Here is a 21,581-nt window from a genome sequence, read left to right as displayed (position 1 = left end):
CATATATCCTTCTCAAGTACAAACAGACAACATCAACGACTTTCAAGCCACTGAAATCACACAAAGAATCTTCTCTGTATTAAACCAGAACTCAAGACCTGAAGGATAACTACAAAAGAATGATTTTAGAAGCAACTCCCTTCTAAACAACCCATGAACCGTGGATCAAAGAAGAACTTTTAAAAGGCGGCGGTGGGGGGGGAGGTTCCTAAAAAGATTTCCATGGCAGCCCTGCAGCCCCAGCTCTGCCCCAGACAACACCCAACGCTGAATTTAGCTTCTAGGAGTAGGTGCGAATTTTGCACTAAGCAAAAAAAGGGGGAATTTTTAAAAACAGCTCTGTATTGTCTTGTGGCTACTACGTCCAAAGATGTGGCAGAAAACAATTTGGTGTAAGTCCCAGAGACAGTTGTCCCTATCAAGGGAAGAAGTGTCTGTGGGTGAGGATTTAGTGTCCATGTGTAGAATCTTACAGTACTGGAGACAGAACAAGTCTGCAAGACTGATGATCTGCCTAAGGGAGGGCTGTGTGCAGAAGGAGAACAGAACAAGGGAGGGCCTGTCCAGACAGAGAGACACTTTGGGAGCTAGCTGCCTTTTGGAAAAATCATTTTGAACTTGCTAATGAGCTCTTGTTAAAATGTGATGCCTGATTTACTGGAGAGTGATGATGGGTCTCTAGCCTGTTGAACCCATTTTTGAGTGGATCAACTTGGAATCTACCACTGGCAAGGTGAAAAAGACTTTCTATTTTATTCATTTTTTTAATGTTTATTTATTTTTGAGAGAGAGAGAGAGAACGCACTTGCAAGTGGGGGAGGGGCACAAAGAGAGGGAGACAGAATCCGAAGCAGGCTCCAGGCTTTGAGCTGTCAGCACAGAGCCCGAAGCGGGGCTCAAACTCTTGAACCACGAGATCATGACCTGAGCCTAAGTTGGACATTCAACGGAGACACCCAGGCACCCCCAAAAAAGACTTTTTAAAATAAAACCCAGCAAGAAAGGCCTTGATGGAGTCACAGAGCTCTCTCCTAGCTGCTGCTCTGCTGTGTCCTTCAGCTCTGCCAGGCAGGTGTGAAAGCAGGTGTGGTCCCTCTGTGTAGTGGCAGGACTCTGACCATGACAATGTTGAAAGCCACCCTGAGGCACTGTGGGCTGTGGAAACACGGTGAATCCTGGCAGAATCGTGGAGAGGGCTACTTCTGGTGCCGGGGCCTGCACCACCCAGACTACAGGAGCTGACTGTGTTCTTAGCTCATGTTCCTGTGGAAGGTGCAAGGTGGGGGGTAGGGAGCATCCATTCTGGGACAGGGAATTGATCTCAATTTTAAACTCCTTTAGAGGGTATCTCACTACTGTGACTTTTCAATAATGAGCAAGAATGAGTCTATTTCCCTCACCTCTTTCTTGGCACACACACCTTAGCAAAGCAGTCTATTAAATGCAGCTGTCCTCAAAAGGGATGGTCTCCAGGCTATTTCCTGGATACGATTAGGGGAAAAGGGGTGAATGTGGGGGCGGGTAGTACACGGACCTCTTTTGCAAATTCAACATCTCACCCTGACCGTTCACGTGCGCATGATGGATCTCTTTTCCCTGACAGCGACTCCAGGCCAGAACACAGCCAAAAAACAGTTTCAAGCATCAGAATTAATTCTAAGTTGTATGAAAACGCTTCTGCTACAGGGCTGTGGTCTCCCTTGTACCTGGCCCTTCCAGATGCAAGGTCTGGCTAAGAGTGGAGGATGGCTGGAAAGACTGTGAGGCTGCAGTTTCCAATAAGACACGCGGACTTTGTAATGACGGAAGGAAAGCAAACTCTCTGGCACCTGGAAAGCGAACCTTTATAGCAGCATGGGGACAGGGCTGTCAGACCTGCTCTCGGAGTTCTCCTCCCAGAGGACCAATGCCTCTGCTGCTCCCGCTAACTGCTGCCCGAGCTCTTCAACCCAACTACAAACTGCAGCGAATCCCTGGCAGTGAAATTGGCAGCTGCTTCCCCCATCCCTGCTTGGTGTCACAAGACAGCAGCTCGGAGCACCTGTGGGTACCATGCATACCACAGAGAAGGGGATGGACGAAATGGCGTCATGGACAAGCAGGACTGTTTGGAACTGACTGCCTGAAAAGAAGACAAAACCAAATATTTAGACTGGTACTGGGGTGGGGGTCTAAAGCTTACCAGACAGTGAGAAGCCACGATGGAGGCAGCGGGGGCAGGTGGTGCTAACAACTGCAAAATTTTTATTTCCCAGTATACCCTCTGAGATTGTGTGTGTGTGTGTGTGTGGCATTAACTTGAAACTGAAGTGTGATCTGAACCCAGGGGTGGTTATCAGAAACACTCAAGTATGTGAGCAAACACCTGGTGCTGAACAGACCCCAGACATGCACTCTGTGAGCAGTGTCACCTACAGTGCAGGTGTTCTGTTAGAAAGAGGGACAGAATCTTTTCCTGCCTTGAGCTGAAATGCTTCATGACCCTGCCTCAGCCTGGAAGGCATTCAAGTCAGTTTTAACTGTCTGGCCACGGCTGTATGGACCACAGAGCGTGCCACAGACTTCTTCCACACAGACCAAGGCACAGTCTGTACAAAATATCAATAAATGCTGCCGCACCTGGTTTACCACCTCGGGCCAGGTAAAAGGTGAATGGAAAAACGTGAAGAGCATCTAGCTTTCAGCATACAAACCTGTTTCAAAACTAAAACAAAATGAAGAATGGCACGTACACAGAAAAACTGGCCAGAAGTCAGAAATAAAACGAATGGTACTGTGGGACTGTAGGGAAAATAAATTTTATGTTACTGAACAGTTAGGACTTTTTGAGCAAATCTCAATAAAACTTGGAGCTTAAGGTGCAAGAATGAAGCTTGTTAAGTAATTAATGACTAATGAGATAGGGACACACTCTAGAGACATTTACAGTTCAGTGGGCATGCTGGACCTGGGACCCTGATGCCATCCTGGGTATACAGCTGGAGACAGGGGCGCCTGGGTGGGTCAGTCAGTTAAACGTCCAACTCGCAGCTTTGGCTCAGGTCATGATCTCATGGTTCATGAGTTGGAGTCCCATGTGGGGCTCTGCGCTGACAGCGTGGAGACTGCTTGGGATCCTCCCTCTCTGCACCTCCCCTGCCTCTCAAAATAAATAAATGAACTTAAAAAGTACATACACACATACATACACACATAGCTGGAGATAATGACCGTCTTTTTCCCTGAAGAAATTTACTCATAGTTCAAAGGATTAGAGTGTGAACTTGGACTCCTTTCTAAGGGAGCAAAGGTTCCCCTCTCTGCTTTAAAAAGGGTAGGGGGACAACTACCTCTCTCCTCTATGCAAGCACCCAAATTCATTTTATCGGTGTTCTGCACCCAAAATACCAATTCTGCATGTATGTGCAAGACCCCTGGTTTTTCTTATTGCTCCGAGAGTAAGAAATCAAGGTACACCAGAACCACAAAATTGTTACTTTGCTTTACATAAATAATAATTCATCTGCTCTAATCCAGATACTCATACCAATACTTGTATATTGTATTTATGATAAAATTAACAAAGACAAATACTAAAAATTTAACAGTCTGAAATTTACAATCTCCACCAAGAGATAACTTCAGACCCAATGGCTTCATAGGTGAAACCTTTCAAACATTAAAAAAAATAACATAATCTCACATAATATCATACATAGAAAAGTATGAAACACCGCCCAACTCATCTTATGAAGGTAGTACAGTCTTCAACCCAAAACCTGAAAAGATTACGATGAGGACAATTACAGGATAACAGCTCTCATGAACACACGCACACATGAAACCCTATACAAAATAGTGAAAAGCCAAACTCAGTGATTATAACAGCAAAATACATTATAATGAAGATGAATGTATTTCAAACATATAAGGTTGGTTTAACATTTGAAAATCAATCAAGATCACTCACCATATTAACATAATAAATATGAAATAAGTATGACTATCTCAATACATGCAGAAAAAGCATTTGACAAAATTCAATACTCAGTCATGATCTAAAAAAAAAAAAAAAATCTCCTAGCAAATTAGGAATAGAACTTCTTCAAAATGATAAACGACATTTATAGAAATCCTTCAGCTAAAGTCAAAATTAATAATAATACACCCAACAGTTTCTCCCTGAAGTCAAGAACAAGACAAAAATGTTCACCTTCATCACTTCTATACATCACATCACTGGCATTCTCAACCAGTACAACAGGCTAAGAAAAATAAAATGTATAAACATTAGGAAGAAGAAGTAAACTTGTCTTTATTCCTAGAGAACACAATTGTTTACCTATGAAATTTTTAAAAATCTATATAACTACCAAAATCAGTAAATTTAGCAAAGTTGCAGGATACAAAGCCAGGGTGCAAGTATCAACTGTTTTTCTATATGTTAGCATTAAACAACTGGAGAATAAAATAGTATGAATAGCATAAGGTTAAAAATGAAAATAGTATAAGAAAACATAAAAATATTTAAGAATATATTTACTAAAGGGCACCTGACTGGCTCAGTCAGAGGAGCATGTGACTCTTGATCTTGGGGTTGTAAGCTCAAGCCCCACACTTGGTGTAAAGACTACTTAAACAAATAAAACTTAAAAAAACAAAGAATATATTTAATGAAGGATGGGAAAAACTACTAAACTGAAAACTAAAAACCCAGACAGAAATTAAAGAAGAGTTAAATAGAGTCATACCATGGACATGGATTGGAAAACTCAGTATTATGAACATGTCAATTTTCTCCAAAATGAGCAATGCAATCCCAATAGAAGCCCTAAAAAGGTAGATGTAGGGAGTGTGTGTGTACTTGTACAAATTGACAAGGTGCTTTTAACATGTATATGAAAATGCAAAAGCTCATAGTAGCAATGCATTATCCATAATATCTGGCATCACAAAAATTATTTTAATATATTTTGTAGACTAAACATGTTCTTGGGGCACCTGGGTGGCTCAGTTGGTTAAATGTCCGACTTCATCTCAAGTCATGATCCCACAGTTTGTGAGTTCGAACTGTGTCAGGCTCTGTGCTGACAGCTCAGAGCCTGGAGCCTGCTTCAGATTCTGTGTCTCTTTGTCTCTCTGTCCCTCCCCAACTAGCACGGGCACTCTCTCTCTCTCAAACAAACAAAAAAAAGCATTAAAAAAAAAAGATGTTCTTAAAAACTAAATACATAAATCTAATAGAAAACTAAAAAACAATGGGTGCGTCTGGGTGGCTGAGTCAGTTAAGTGTCTGACTCTTGGGTGTCAGCTCAGGTCATGATCTCACAGTTCTGTGAGTTCAAGCCCCAGGTCGGGCTCTGCACTGGCAGCGCAGAGTCTGCTTGGAATAAGATCTCCTCTCCCTCTGCCCCTCCCCTATTTGTGCTGTCTCTATATAACTCAAAATAAATACATAAATAAATAAAACTAAAGCCAAAAAGATGTTCCTGGCAACTTTCTGTATTCATGTTATAGCCAAGGAACCCTGAAGAAAATAGCCAACACAGGAGTGTTTGAGTGGCTCTGTCGGTTAAGCATCCGACTTCTGCTGAGGTCATGATCTCACCATTCGTGGGTTTGGGCCCTGATCGGGCTCTATGCTGACAGCTCAGAGCCTGGAGCCTGCTTCAGATTCTGTTTAGAGAGACAGTCTCTCTCTCCCTCTCTCTCTCTGCCCCACCTTGCTCGTGCTCTCTCAACAATAAATAAATTCAAAAAAAAATTTTTTTTTAATTAAAAAAAAATAGCCAACCCAGAAGGCTAATATTGCCAGATGTCATAACTTATAATTAAGTTATAAAAATAAAAAGCAGTGGTATTGTCGTAAAGAAGGACAAATCAGCCAGTAGAACAAATCAGAAGTCCAGAAAGAAAACCACAAATATATGGTCACTCAATAAATGACAAAGATAAAACCACAATTCAGCAGGGGAAAGGACAGTCTTTGTAACCGTATTCAGAAGTCATCAAGAGACTAAGACAAGACATAACTCAGAAAAGATTTCAATAACTACATACATCTGCCAAAAATTTATGTTCAAAATATATTTTAAAAATTCTAGAATTCAGTAAGACCAATAACCCAATAAAATAATATTGACAAAAGATGTCAACAGTTACTTTGCTAAAGGAAATCCCAAAAGCCAACAAACATATGAAAGGATGCACAACATCATGAGTCAGCAGAGAAATGGGAATTAAAACCGAACAAGATAGCACAACACAATAACTAGAATAGCAAATTAATTAGGCTGACAATACCAAGTGAATGATGAACTGCAATTAAAACTCTCACACATTGCTAGTAGCAATATGACGTAGTACAACCACTTTGGAAAACTGTTTAAAAAACGCTGATAAAGCTAAATATGTAGCTACCCTGTACCCAGCAAGCCTGTTTCTGGTCACACATCTAACAGACATTAAGAGCTTAGGGGCGCCTGGGTGGCTGAGTCCAGTGAGCATTCAACTCTTGCTTTCAGCTCAGGTCATGTGAGTTCATGACCTGTGAGACCATGACATGTGAAATCGAGCCTCATGTTGGGCTCTGTGCTGACAGCATGCAGCCTGCTGGGGATTCTCTCTCTCCCTCTCTCTCTGCCCCTCCCCTGCTCACATGAATGCTCTCTCTCTCTCAAAATAAATGAATGAACGTTTAATATATAAATAGATAGATATAAATATAGATATATAGGATATGATTTCAAAGATTTAAAAACAATTTTTCCTCAAAAAGACACACACAAGACTATTTATATCGATGCTTAAATACTTTGAAACTCAAACCAAATAGGTTTCAAAACGAATATGTATCCTTAATATGTAGTATAAAAATAAAGAGATAAACTCTGGGATAGTCACAATGGAATGCTACACAGCAATATACAGCAATAAACTAATCATACACACAACATGAATGTTTCTCAAAGACATAATACTGAACCAAAGAAGCCAGATATTATATATACACACACACAGAACATACATATGATCCACATACACATATATAGCATATATAGAGAGTATATCTTAAGATGTGTGCACTTAATTCAATATAATTATTCCTTTCGTACACAGAAGTGACACTAGGAGATTCTGGGTGATTCAGGGACACTGAATATTTGAGTCAAGTCAACATGCCACTTCCAAAGGCTCATCAGAGCCTCGAAAAAGTGATTCCTGAAGACCACTTCAAAGACCATTCCAATGACCTTAAGCTCTCAACGAATGCTTTATCATCTGATTTCCTCCTACACTCCAACTGACTCACACTGACGGACTCACCTGGGTCACTCTGGCCTGGGGACTCTAATATCCATGGCTCCTCTCCTTGCTCCAACTTGAGGATCACTTCTGGTTTAGGAATGGATAACCCTGTGAATAAGAATCGTATCACGTGGGACAAACTGGATGAGTTTCAGGACTTCTCAAGGTGGACGACAGTATAACTCAAAAACTACACAATAAAAAAAAATTTAATTTAATCCCTGTTATGGGACACAGGGAAACAAATTCCTTGTGACAACCAAAAGGGATAAACCATCCTTGACCTCCAAATTCCAAAGCTAAATATTATTGTAGTCTGCAAAAACTCTACAGGTTTCTGTAAATACAAAACAGGCACACATATTGGAGGCCTGCCTGAGAAACAAGCACTACCTACCCACTGCGACAAGGTGGCTGTAGTTCTCCAGCATCACGTCCCTGTATAGGGTCCTCTGAGCAGGGTCCAGGCGCTGCCACTCCTCCTCAGTGAAGCCCACAGTCACATCCCCGAATGACAATAATCCCTGCAAAAGCACATTGTGCTCAGTCTAAAGTAGTCAGAATCAGGAAATATGAAAAAAAAAAAAAAAAAGTTCAAAGACAAATTCTTACATGTTTTGCTGCTGAAAACTGACCAGATGTTACTAACCTCTACTATATATATATACCTTGTTTTGTGTTAGACTTTGCGAGTAAAAAAGAGATTAGAGTAGCAATACCACTGACGAATCAATTTACTCTTTTTTATTTTATTTTATTTTTTTTCAATATATGAAATTTATTGTCAAAATGGATTCCATACAACACCCAGTGCTCATCCCAAAAGGTGCCCTCCCCAATACCCATCACCCACCCTCTCCTCCCTCCCATCCCCCATCAACCCTCAGTTTGTTCTCAGGTTTTAAGAGTCTCTCATGCTTTGGCTCTCTCCCACTCTAACCTCTTTTTTTTTTTTTTTTCCTTCCCCTCCCCCATGGGTTTCTGTCAAGTTTCTCAGGATCCACATAAGAGTGAAAACATATGGTAACTGTCTTTCTCTGTATGGCTTATTTCACTTAGCATCACACTCTCCAGTTCCATCCACGTTGCTACAAAGGGCCATATTTCGTTCTTTCTCATTGCCCTGTAGTACTCCATTGTGTATATAAACCACAATTTCTTAATTTCTTTATCCATTCATCAGTTGATGGACATTTAGGCTCTTTCCATCATTTGGCTATTGTTGAGAGTGCTGCTATAAACATCGGGGTACAAGTGCCCCTATGCATCAGTACTCCTGTATCCCTTGGGTAAATTCCTAGCAGTGCTATTGCTGGGTCATAGGGTAGGTCTATTTTTAATTTTCTGAGGAACCTCCACACTGTTTTCCAGAGTGGCTGCACCAATTTGCATTCCCAACAACAGTTCAAGAGGGTTCCCGTTTCTCCACATCCTCTCCAGCAGCTATAGTCTCCTGATTTGTTCATTTTGGCCACTCTGACTGGTGTGAGGTGATATCTGAGTGTGGTTTTGATTTGTATTTCCCTGATGAGGAGCGACGTTGAGCATCTTTTCATGTGCCTGTTGGCCATCCGGATGTCTTCTTTAGAGAAGTGTCTATTCATGTTTTCTGCCCATTTCTCCACTGGGTTATTTGTTTTACGGGTGTGGAGTTTGGTGAGCTCTTTATAGATTTTGGATACTAGCCCTTTGTCCGATATGTCATTTGCAAACATCTTTTCCCATTCCGTTGGTTGCCTTTTAGTTTTGTTGGTTGTTTCCTTTGCTGTGCAGAAGCTTTTTATCTTCATAACGTCCCAGTAATTCATTTTTGCTTTTAATTCCCTTGCCTTTGGGGATGTGTCGAGTAAGAGATTGCTATGGCTGAGGTCAGAGAGGTCTTTTCCTGCTTTCTCTTCTAGGGTTTTGATGGTTTCCTGTCTCACATTTAGGTCCTTTATCCATTTTGAGTTTATTTTTGTGAATGGTGTGAGAAAGTGGTCTAGTTTCAACCTTCTGCATGTTGCTGTCCAGTTCTCCCAGCACCATTTGTTAAAGAGACTGTCTTTTTTCCATTGGATGTTCTTTCCTGCTTTGTCAAAGATTAATTGGCCATACGTTTGTGGGTCTAGTTCTGGGGTTTCTATTCTATTCCATTGGTCTATGTGTCTGTTTTTGTGCCAATACCATGCTGTCTTGATGACTACAGCTTTGTAGTAGAGGCTAAAGTCTGGGATTGTGATGCCTCCTGCTTTGGTCGTCTTCTTCAAAATTACTTTGGCTATTCGGGGCCTTTTGTGGTTCCATATGAATTTTAGGATGGCTTGTTCTAGTTTCGAGAAGAATGCTGGTGCAATTTTGATTGGGATTGCATTGAATGTGTAGATACATTTGGGTACTATTGACATTTTGACAATATTTATTCTTCCAATCCATGAGCAGGGAATGTCTTTCCATTTCTTTATATCTTCTTCAATTACCTTCATAAGCTTTCTATAGTTTTCAGCATACAGATCTTTTACATCTTTGGTTAGAGTTATTCCTAGGTATTTTATGCTTCTTGGTGCAATTGTGAATGGGATCAGTTTCTTTGTCTTTCTGTTGCTTCATTGTTAGTGTATAAGAATGCAACTGATTTCTGTACATTGATTTTGTATCCTGCAACTTTGCTAAATTCATGTATCAGTTCTAGCAGACTTTTGGTGGAGTCTATCGGATTTTTCATGTATAGTATCATGTCATCTGCAAAAAGTGAAAGCTTGACTTCATCTTTGCCAATTTTGATGCCTTTGATTTCCTTTTGTGGTCTGATTGCTGATGCTAGAACTTCCAGCACTATGTTAAACAACAGCGGTGAGAGTGGGCATCCCTATCGTGTTCCTGATCTCAGGGAAAAAGCTCTCTGTTTTTCCCCATTGAGGATGATGTTAGCTGTGGGCTTTTCATAAATGGCTTTTATGATGTTTAAGTATGTTCCTTCTATCCCGACTTTCTCAAGGGTTTTTATTAAGAAAGGTTGCTGAATTTTGTCAAAGGCCTTTTCTCCATCGATTGACAGGATCATATGGTTCTTATCTTTTCTTTTATTAATGTGATGTATCATGTTGATTGATTTGCGAATGTTGAACCAGCCCTGCATCCCAGGAATGAATCCCACTTGATCATGGTGAATAATTCTTTTTATATGCTGTTGAATTCGATTTGCTAGTATCTTATTGAGAATTTTTGCATCCATATTCATCAGGGATATTGGCCTGTAGTTCTCTTTTTTTACTGGCTCTCTGTCTGGTTTGGGAATCAAAGTAATACTGGCTTCATAGAATGAGTCTGGAAGTTTTCCTTCCCTGTCTATTTCTTGGAATAGCTTGAGAAGGATAGGTATTATCTCTGCTTTAAACGTCTGGTAGAACTCCCCTGGGAAGCCATCTGGTCCTGGACTCTTATTTGTTGGGAGATTTTTGATAACCGATTCAATTTCTTCGCTGATTATGGGTCTGTTCAAGCTTTCTATTTCCTCCTGATTGAGTTTTGGAAGAGTGTGCGTGTTTAGGAATTTGTTCATTTCTTCCAGGTTGTCCAATTTGTTGGCATATAATTTTTCATAGTATTCCCTGATAATTGTTTGTATCTCTGAGGGATTGGTTGTAATAATTCCATTTTAATTCATGATTTTATCTATTTGGATCATCTCCCTTTTCTTTTTGAGAAGCCTGGCTAGAGGTTTGTCAATTTTGTTTATTTTTTCAAAAAACCAACTCTTGGTTTCGTTGATCTGCTCTACAGTTTTTTTAGATTCTATATTGTTTATTTCTGCTCTGAACTTTATTATTTCTCTTCTTCTGCTGGGTTTAGGCTGCCTTTGCTGTTCTGCTTCTATTTCCTTTAGGTGTGCTGTTAGATTTTGTATTTGGGATTTTTCTTGTTTCTTGAGATAGGCCTGGATTGCAATGTATTTTCCTCTCAGGACTGCCTTCGCTGCGTCCCAAAGCGTTTGGATTGTTGTATTTTCATTTTCATTTGTTTCCATATTTTTTTTATTTCTTCTCTAATTGCCTGGTTGACCCACTCATTCTTTAGCAGGGTGTTCTTTAACCTCCATGCTTTTGGAGGTTTTCCAGACTTGTTCCTGTGGTTGATTTCAAGCTTCATAGCATTGTGGTCTGAAAGTATGCATGGTATAATTTCAATTCTTATATACTTATGAAGGGCTGTTTTGTGACCCAGTATATGATCTATCTTGGAGAATGTTCCGTGTGCACTCGAGAAGAAAGTATATATTCTGTTGCTTTGGGATGCAGAGTTCTAAATATATCTGTCAAGTCCATCTAATCCAATGTATCATTCAGGGCCCTTGTTTGACCGTGTGTCTAGATGATCTATCCATTTCTGTAAGTGGAGTGTTAAAGTCCCCTGCAATTACCACATTCTTATCAATAAGGTTGCTTACGTTTATGAGTAATTGTTTTATATATTTGGGAGCTCCCATATTCGGCGCATAGACATTTATAACTGTTAGCTCTTCCTGATGGATAGACCCTGTAATTATTATATAATGCCCTTCTTCATCTCTTGTTACAGCCTTTAATTTAAAGTCTAGTTTGTCTGATATAAGTATGCTACTCCAGCTTTCTTTTGGCTTCCAGTAGCATGATAAATAGTTCTCCATCCCCTCACTCTCAATCTAAAGGTGTCCTCAGGTCTAAAATGAGTCTCTTGTGGACAGCAAATAGATGGGTCTTGTTTTTTTTATCCATTCTGATACCCTATGTCTTTTGGTTGGCGCATTTAATCCATTTACATTCAGGGTTATTATAGAAAGATACAGGTTTAGAGTCATTTTGATGTCTGTATGATTGATGCTTGTAGTGATGTCTCTGGTACTTTGTCTCACAGGATCCCCCTTAGGATCCCTTGTAGGGCTGGTTTAGTGGTTACGAATTCCTTCAGTTTTTGTTTGTTTGGGAAGACCTTTATCTCTCCTTCTATTCTAAATGACAGACTTGCTGGATAAAGGATTCTCAGCTGCATATTTTTTCTCTTCACCACATTGAAGATCTCCTGCCATGCCTTTCTGGCCCTCTTCCGTGGGCCTCTCGTCTGCTCTTGGCTCCGGAGACTCCGTTCTGCTAATCCTCTGGCAGTTTTCTGGATTATTTAGGCAGGTGTAGGTGGAATCTAAGTGATCAGCAGGACGCGTGGTGAGCCCAGCGCCCTCCTATGCCGCCATCTTCCTAGTCAATATCTCAATTTATTCTTTAATGCAAAAGATCTGAGTGTACACATGTACTTGGAACTGCCCTGGTCCTGACAATTCCAAGTGGAATAAAATACTCTTTCTGATCTCAAAGAAGATATTCTCATATGGAAACCTGCAAAGACATACCTGCCACAGGAATTAAAGAATCCACACCTAAGAAGACATTACGTTTATACATCAGGCTGATCCTTGGCACAAAGAGAGCCTACCACCATCAAACAATAAATAAGAAGAAACAAAAACAGTAAGAAAATACAGCAAACATTGCAGACTGGGGAGAATCTGATTTCCAAGCTACCACATTATTAAATTCAAATGCCCAATGTTTAATCAAAAAATCACAAGGCATACAAAAAAACAGGAAAACATGTAACCGTATAAAACTCCTAAAAAAAAAACAACAACAGAAGTGCTAATAATAAGCTCCTTGACATAGGTCTTGGCAATGGTTTTAGGTTTGACTCCAAAAGCAAAAAAACAACACAAGAAGAAATAAATAGGAGTACATCATAACTAAAATGTTTTGCACACCAAAGAAAATCATCAACAAAAATAGAAAGGAAACCTACTGAACACAGAAAATATTCCTGAGTCCTGTATCTCATAAGGGACTAATATTCAAAATGTATAAAGAACTCACATAACTCACTTGCAAAAAAAAATACGAATACACATTGTTCAGAGAAGACATACAGGCCCATAAAAAAGATGCTCAACATCATTCATCATTAGGGAGAGGCAAATCAAAACCACAATGATATTACCTCCTACCTGTTAGAATGGCTACCAAAAACACAAGGAGGAACAAGTGTTAACAAGGATGCAGACAAAAGGGAATGCTGGGCACTATGCGTCGGAATGTAAACTGGTGCTATGGAAAACAGTATGGAGGCTCTCCAGACAATTAAAAGTAGAACTACCATATGATCCAGCCATTCCGCTTCTCAGTAGTTACCCACCCCCCCAAGATAAAAACATTAACTGAAAATGATACATACACCCCCATGACTACAGCAGCACTATTTACAATATCCAAGATACGGACACAACCTAACTGTCCACTGATGGATGAATGCATAAAGAAATTGTGGTATGTATATACAACGGAATATGATTCAGCCATAAAAAAGAATGAAACCTTGCCATTTGCAACAACATGGATGGACTTTATGGCATAATGCTAAGTGAAATAAGTCAGAAAGAGAAAGACAAGTAAGTACCATGTGATCTCTCTTACATGTGGAATCTTAAAAAAACAAAAACAAAAAACAAGCTCATACAGAGAACAACTTGGGGGGGGGCGGGAAATGGGTGAATCCTTTTCTAGTTTAAAAAACTGTCTTCAAGAGAACAAGGAAACTACAATATCTTTTATGAACATGGATGTAAAAAGTCCTCAACAAAATATTTCCAAACAGAATTCAGCAGCATAGTAAAAGGATTATTACATATCACAGAGCTATAGTAATCAAAACATATGGTACTGGCACCAAACTAGACACAAAAATCAATGGAACAGAATCGAGACCTCAGAAGTAAACCAATACCTATATGGTCAATTAATCTATGACAGAGGAAGCAAGAATAAACTTTGTGAAAAAGACAGTCTCTTCAATAAATGGTGCCGGGAAAACTGGACAGCTACATGCAAAAGAATTAAACTGGACCACTTCCTTACACTATACACAAAAAAGAAACTCAAAAGGGATTAGACCTAAATGTCAGCCCTGAAATCATAAAACTCCTGGAAGACACTTACACCCAGTAACTTCTTTGACATTGGCCACAGAAACACTTTTCTAGATATGTCTCATGAGGCAAGGGAAGCAACAGCAAAAATAAACTGTTGCAACTACACCAAAATAAAAAGATTTTGCATAAAGAAAACTATCAACAAAACAAAAAGGCAACCCAGTGAATGGGAGGAAATATCTGCAAATGATATATCCAATAAAGAGGTTAATATCCAAAACATATGAAGAACTTATAAAAGCAGACATACAGGAGCGCCTGGGTGGCTTAGTCAGTTAAGCATCCAACTTTGGCTCAGATCACAATCTCATGGTTCGTGGGTTCAAGTCCCACATTGAGCTTTGTGCTGACAGCTCCGAGCCTAGAGCCTGCTTCAGGTTCTGTGTCTCCCTCTCTCTCTGCCTCTCCCCTACTCCTGCTCTCTCTAACCCTCTCTCTCTCAGACACAGGAAAAGATGCTCAACATCACTCATCATCAGAAATGCAAATCAAAACCACAATGATATCACCTCACACCTGTCAGAATGGCTAGTATCAAAAAGAAATAACAAATGTTGGCAAGGATGTGGAGAAAAATGTGAATTTTTGGTGGGAATGGAACTGGTGCAATCACTGTGGAAAACAGTATGGATGCTCCTCAAAAACAGAAAAATAGAAATACCATATGACCCAGTAGTTCCACTACTGTGCATTTAGCCAAAAGAAAAAAAAAAACACTTAATTTGAAAAGACACATACACTCCTAGGTTTACTGCAATATTATTTACAATACCCAAGATATGGAAGAACCCTGATAGATGAAGGAATAGACAAGGAAGGAAGAATGAAGGAAGAATCATTGATAGATGAAGGACTAGAGAAGATTTAGTGTATATATATATATATATATACATATACATATATATGTATACATATATGTGTATATATGTGTATACATATATGTGTATATATATACGCATACATATATATATACATATATGTACATATATACACACACACACATACACACACACAATGGAATATTACATAAGCATTAAAAAGAATGAGATCTTGGCATCTGTGACAAAATGGATGGACCTAAAACGTATTATGCTATGTGAAAGAAGTCAGACAGAAAAAGAAAAATACCACATGATTTCACTCCATGTGGAATCTAAAAAACAAAACAAATGAACAAAGAAACAAAAAAGAGACCCATAAATACTGAGAACAACTGGTAGTTGCTAAGGGAAGGTGTAGGTAGATGGGTGAAACAGAGAAAGAGGATTAAGAGTTACAACCTTCCGGTTACTAAATAAATCATGGAGATGAAAAGTACAGAACAGCAAATAAAGTAAGTAATATTGTAATAACATATGGCAACAGCTGGTGACTACACTTATTGTGGTAAGCACTAATGTATACAATTGTTGAATCAGTATGTTGTATACCTTATGCTAATATAAAATTGTATGTTAATTATGTTTCCTTTAAAAAATAAAATAAAATAGGGGCACTTGGGTGCCTTAGACAGTTGAGCAACCCACTCTTGATTTTGGTTTAGGTCATGATCACACGGACATGAAATTGAGCCCTTTGTCATACTCCACACTGGGCATGGAGCCTGTCTAAGAGTCTGTCTTTCCCTTTTCCTCTGCCCCATCCCTGCTCACGTCCACACTCACTGTCTAAAAAACTAATAAAATTTAATTTAATTTAATTTAATTTAATTTTTAAAAAAGGATTATTATACACCATGACCAAGTAGATCCATTCCTGGAATGCAAGGATGGTTCAACATACAAAAATTGATTAATACAATACACCACATCAATACAATGAAGGAAAAAAAACCCCACAAGACAATCTCAAGTGATGCTGAAAAGGCATCTGACAAAATCCCACCATCTTTCATGGTATCAGCAGTCAACAAAATAGGAATAGAAAGGAACCACCCCCACTTAACAAAAGCCAAAAATATAACACACACACACACACACACACACACACACACACACAGGAAAAATTATTCTCAGTGGTGAAAAGGCAGAAAGCCATTCCTCTCAGATCAGGAGCAGGGTCAGGATGCTTGCTTTCGCCACTTGTCTTCAACACAGGACTGGATGTTCTAGTCAGAGCATTAGACAAGAAAAAGAAATAAAAAGCATCTAAATTAGAAAGGAAAAAGGAAAAGCATCTGTGCAAATGAAATAATATTACATGTAGAAAAACCTAAAGACTCCACAAAAAAAGCTGCTGCATCAACTAAATGAATTCAGCAAAGTAGCAAGATACATCAACACACAAAATTGAGTTGCATTTCTATATAGGTACAATGAACGATCTGAAATGGAAATTACAAAACCTATTCCACTTACCAAAGCATCAAACAAAATCTTAGGAATTACTGTGACCAAAGATGTAAAAGATCTGCACAATAAAAACCACAAAAGAGTGCTGAAGGCATTAAAGAAGGAATTAATAAATGGAAACACATCCCATGTTCATGGATTAGACAACTTCTTGTTAAAATGTCAATACTACTCAAAGTGATGTACAGTTTCAATGAAATCCTTAGCAAAATCCCAATGACGTTTTTTGCAGAAATTAAAAAAAACCCATCCTAAAATTTAAAGAAACCAGACTATCCACAACAATCCTGAAAAACAACAAAACCGGAAGACTTACACTTCCTGATTTCAAAACTTAGTACAAAGCCACAGCAATCAAAACAGGATGGTACCAGCATAAAAAGGGACAAATAAGACCAATGGAATAGAAAAAAGAGTCCAGAAATAAACACTCACACATCTTGTCAAATGATTTTTGACAAGGCTGTCAAGACCACTCAATGCGAAAATGACATCTTTTTATCAAATGGCACTAGAAACACTGGATAGCCACATGTAAAAGAATAAAGTTGGACCCTTAACCTAACACCATAGACAAAAATCAACTCACATCAAGTACCTAAATTTAAGTTCTGAAACAATAAAACTTAGAAGAAAACATAGTACAAAAGATACACAACACCGGATTTGGCAATGACTTCCTGGATATGACATCAAAGGCATGGGTAACAAAGAAGAAACGGACACACTTGTCATGAAAATTGTAATGTTCACATCAAAAGATACTATCCACAGAGTTAAAAGTTAATCGACAGAACAGGAGAAAATATTTATAATTCATATATCTGATAAGAGATTAATATCCAGAATATAAAGAGAACTCCTAAAATCCAGCAACAACAAAAAAAACCCAAACAACCTAATTCAAAAATGGGCAATGGACCTGAACAGATATTTCTCCAATGAGGATATACACATGGCCAATAAACACAGAAATACAGTAAACATCATGAATCATTAAGGAAATACAAGTCAAAGGTACAGTAAGATCCCACCTCACACCCATTAAGATTGCTACTACCAAAAAAAGAAAAAGCAACTGTTGGCAAGGATGGAGAGGAAATGGAACTCCCATGCTCTGCTGCTGACTGCTTAGAGTGTAAAGCGGTACAACCATTGTAAAAACAGGATGGAGCTTCCTCAAAATTAAAACTAGAATTACCTTACGGCCCAGCAATTTTCCTTCGAGGTATATACCCAAGAGTAGGTCTCAACCACATGTCTCAACCACTCGTGTTCACGGCAGCATCATTATTCACAATAGTGGAAACATGGAAGCAACTCAAGTGTCCATGGACAGGTGAATGGACAAGCATAATGTGCATATACGTACAATGGGATATTACTCAGCCTTAAAAATGTAAAAAAACCTGCAATACGCTACAACATGGATGAATCTTGAGGACGTAATGCTAAGCGAAATAAGCCAGTCACAAAAGGACAAAGACTACAGGATTTCACTAATACGAGGTACTCAGGGTAGTCAAAATTATAGAAACAGGAAGTTGTAACAGTGGTTTCCAGCACCTAGAGGTAGGGGAGATTGGGGAGTTATTGTTTAATAGGTATAGAATTTCAGTTTTACAAGATGAAAAGAGTATGGGGATGGATGGTAGTGACAGACACACAACAACATGAATGTATTTAATACCACTTAAGTGTACACTTAAAAGTGTTTAAGATGGTAAATTTTATGTTATTTGTATTTTGCCACAATTAAAAAAGAAAAAAAGTAATAATGTACTGACATGTACTAAACAGGGACACACCCTGGAAACATGCTAAGTGAAAGAAGCCAGACACAAATGGCCATATGCTGAATGACTCCACTAGTAATAAATATTCACAACAGATCAACCCATAGAGACACAACACAAATTGTCGGTTGCCAGGGGTTGGGTGAATAGAACAACAGGGAGAAACTTATTAACGAGTAAAGGGCTTTATTTAAATGATGGGAATATTTTGAAACTCAATAAAGATAGTGGTTTCATAACACTGTGTACTAAATGTACTGATTTGACTTGGTTGCTTTAAAATCATTTTGTTTTGGGGGCACCTGGGTGGCTCAGTCAGTTGAGCCTCCTACTTGATTTCAGCTCACGTCATGATCATACCATGGTTGAGATCGAGCCCCACATCATCAGGCTCTACACTAGGTGTGGAGTCTGCTTAAGATTCTCTCCCTCCCTCTTTCCTTACCTCTCCCGGCATGCATGCTCCTGCTCTTTTCACTCTCTCTCTCTCTCAAAAAAAATAATAATAATTTTGCGATATGAATTTCACCTCAATATATTGGAGTTTTTTTAATATGTAAGAAGAAGGTGTGGACAATAAAATTGCAATGAAAGATGAAGGAGTTAAAACCACGTATCACTAACTACAACAAAAAGGAAACATTAAATTCCCAATATAAAAGACATAGCATTTCATATTGGGCTAAAAATGTCTAGTCACATGTTCTTTACTAAAAAATATATTCACAAAGAATATGTAAAATCTCACTAAGGTGCATTACCCCCATGCCGCAAAACCTCCAGGATATCAGAGGATGGAACGACTGACTGGTGAGTGAGAATGGATAATATCTCCTTTTACAATCAAGTGTTTTCAGTTATCCGCTTTCAACTAAGTTGAAAGAGAAACTAATCAGAGTTGCATTAAGAAAACGAGTCCACTGGGGCGCCTGGGTGGCTCAGTCGGTTGAGCATCCGACTTCGGCTCAGGTCATGATCTCACAGCTCATGGGTTCGAGCCCCGCGTCGGGCTCTGTGCTGATGGCTCGGAGCCTGGAGCCTGCTTCGGATTCTGTGTCTCCCTCTCTCTCTGCCCCAACCCACTCGTGTTCTGTCTCTGTCTCTCTCAAAATAAATAAACGTTAAAAAAAAAAAATTAAAAAAAAAAGAAAACAATTCCACTTACAACAGCATCTAAAAGAATAAAATACTTAAGAATAAATTTAAGCAAGAGGTTGTAAGATTTGCACACTGAAAACTACAAAATATTGCTGAAAGAAATGAAAGAACCTAGGCAAATGGAAAAACACCTCACATTCACGGATTATAAAACATCCCCAAAGTGATACACAGATTCAATGCAATCCTTATCAAATTCTCAACAGCTTTAGGGTTTTTGTTTTGTGTGTTGTGTGTTTTGTGTGTGTGTGTGTGTGTGTGTGTGTGTGTGTGCGTGTTTTGTTTTGTTTCTTTGTTTGTTTTGTAGAAATAGAAAGGCTAACCTAAAATTCACATGGACTTGCAAGGGACCTTGCTGCAGAACACAGTTTGGCGGTTTCACAATATGTTAAACATAGAATGCGCCATCAATTTTACTCCCAGGAAAGTGAAACAGGTCTTCAACAAAAGCTTGTACGTGAATGCTCACAGCAACACTATTCTCAATAGCCAAACATGGAATCACTCCAAATGCCCATCAATTGATGGACACACAAAAGGTGGTGTATACACACAAGGGAATATCACTCAGTCACAAAAGGAGATGAAGTAATGATAACATGCTACAACATGGGTGGGTCTTGAAAACATTAAAGGAAGTGAAAGAAGTCACACATGGAAGACTACACATTGTATGATTCCATTTATATCAGACATCCAGAACAGACAAATCCACGAACAGGAAGTAGATTAGTGGTTGCTAGGGGCTGGGGAGACTGGGGAGGAATTGTTCATTAAGTCACGGCACTACTTATTAAAAGTATGAGGTTTCTTTCTGGTGTGATGAAGCTATTCCGACAGGAGATGGCAGTTATGGTTGTACAACATTGTAAATGTATTAAGTGCAACTCAATTCTACACTTTAAAAAGGTTTAAGGGTGAATTACACATCATGTGTATTTTACCACAACTGAAAGAGTGGAATCCCTCACCAGACTCTGCAAAAATTTAGATTCTGCCCAGTCCCCAGGGCAGTCACAAAGCCTACCTCCTCCTCCTGACCATCCTAGATCATCAATGGTCTGTCCAAATTCGCTCCTTCTTTGAACAACCATGAGTCCTAATGCTGGCACAATTCATGTGCAACTCAAATTTTCCTCTGAATTGGATGAGAATTATTCACTTTATTCCTACCACTTTTTTAGTAATTGCAGGATTGTCACTGGAAGGGACACAATGTCACCAAATGAAGGTTATCAAAAAACTTTTTTATGTTACAGTTTCAAAACTCAGTAAGATCTCAAGATGTGCATTTATCTACAGGGCATCTTTGCCCTACTGTATCAGAGGTCAGCAAACAGCAAACCTTTTCCGTAAATGGCCACTTAGTAAGTATTTTAGGCTTGCCGAGCTATACCATCTCTGTCACAATCACTCAACTCTACCCCTGTAATGTGAAAGCAATCACAGCCACAAATAAATGAGTGCAGCTATGTCCCAATAGAACTTCAGAGACACTTAAATCTGAATTTCATATCACAAAAAAAAAATCACTCTTGATTTGTTTCTGTTTAATTTGTGGGCCATAGAGAAAGAGGCAGCAGGCTGTATTTGGCCCATGTACTGTAACTTGTGGACTTGTGCTATCTTCCCTGATGTTAACATTTTTATTTGTACTATTTCATATGAAGGTACAGACATTTTATAATAAACCTCGCACAAATTGTATAAACCTCACATAATCACTGTTAGGCAAAACTGTGAGTAAATGAACAACTCACCTGGGATGTGATCATCTTCTGCTGGCCCTGGAAGAGTAGGGATAGCCAGGAGGGCACAGCTGAGAAGGAAAGACGGATCATGAGAGATGCCACCAGCCTACAAAATTCCACGTAGCTGCTGGCAAAGCAACTCTGAAGGGGAGATGCTTTCAGAAGGGACAGAAAGGATGAGAGGAAGGGAGGGAGCAGCCCAGGAACAATTCCAGAGGGCTGGGACTCATTCGTTTTTAAATGTAAAAAC

The 21,581-nt window shown here is 39.1% G+C and overlaps 1 protein-coding gene across 3 annotated transcripts in view; it reads right to left on the bottom strand.

The window, feature by feature from the left end:
• The window catches only part of ZNF37A (zinc finger protein 37A), a 33,259-nt gene that overhangs the window by 8,510 nt on the left and 3,168 nt on the right, over window positions 1-21,581 (bottom strand). For 2 of the 3 annotated variants that reach the window (XM_043596202.1, XM_043596200.1), the window contains exons 2-3: window positions 7,685-7,811; window positions 7,306-7,395 (exon numbers count right to left, since the gene is read on the bottom strand). In XM_043596202.1, coding sequence (XP_043452137.1) covers window positions 7,306-7,395; window positions 7,685-7,811 — 217 coding nt within the window. Of the gene's footprint in view, window positions 1-7,305; window positions 7,396-7,684; window positions 7,812-21,340; window positions 21,400-21,581 lie in introns of all 3 variants that reach the window. The other variant, XM_043596201.1, reaches the window with a different exon arrangement.

Source organism: Prionailurus bengalensis, chromosome D2, assembly GCF_016509475.1.
Source record: "Prionailurus bengalensis isolate Pbe53 chromosome D2, Fcat_Pben_1.1_paternal_pri, whole genome shotgun sequence".
Lineage (NCBI taxonomy): Eukaryota > Metazoa > Chordata > Mammalia > Carnivora > Felidae > Prionailurus > Prionailurus bengalensis.
This window is presented reverse-complemented; position numbering and strand designations above follow the sequence as displayed.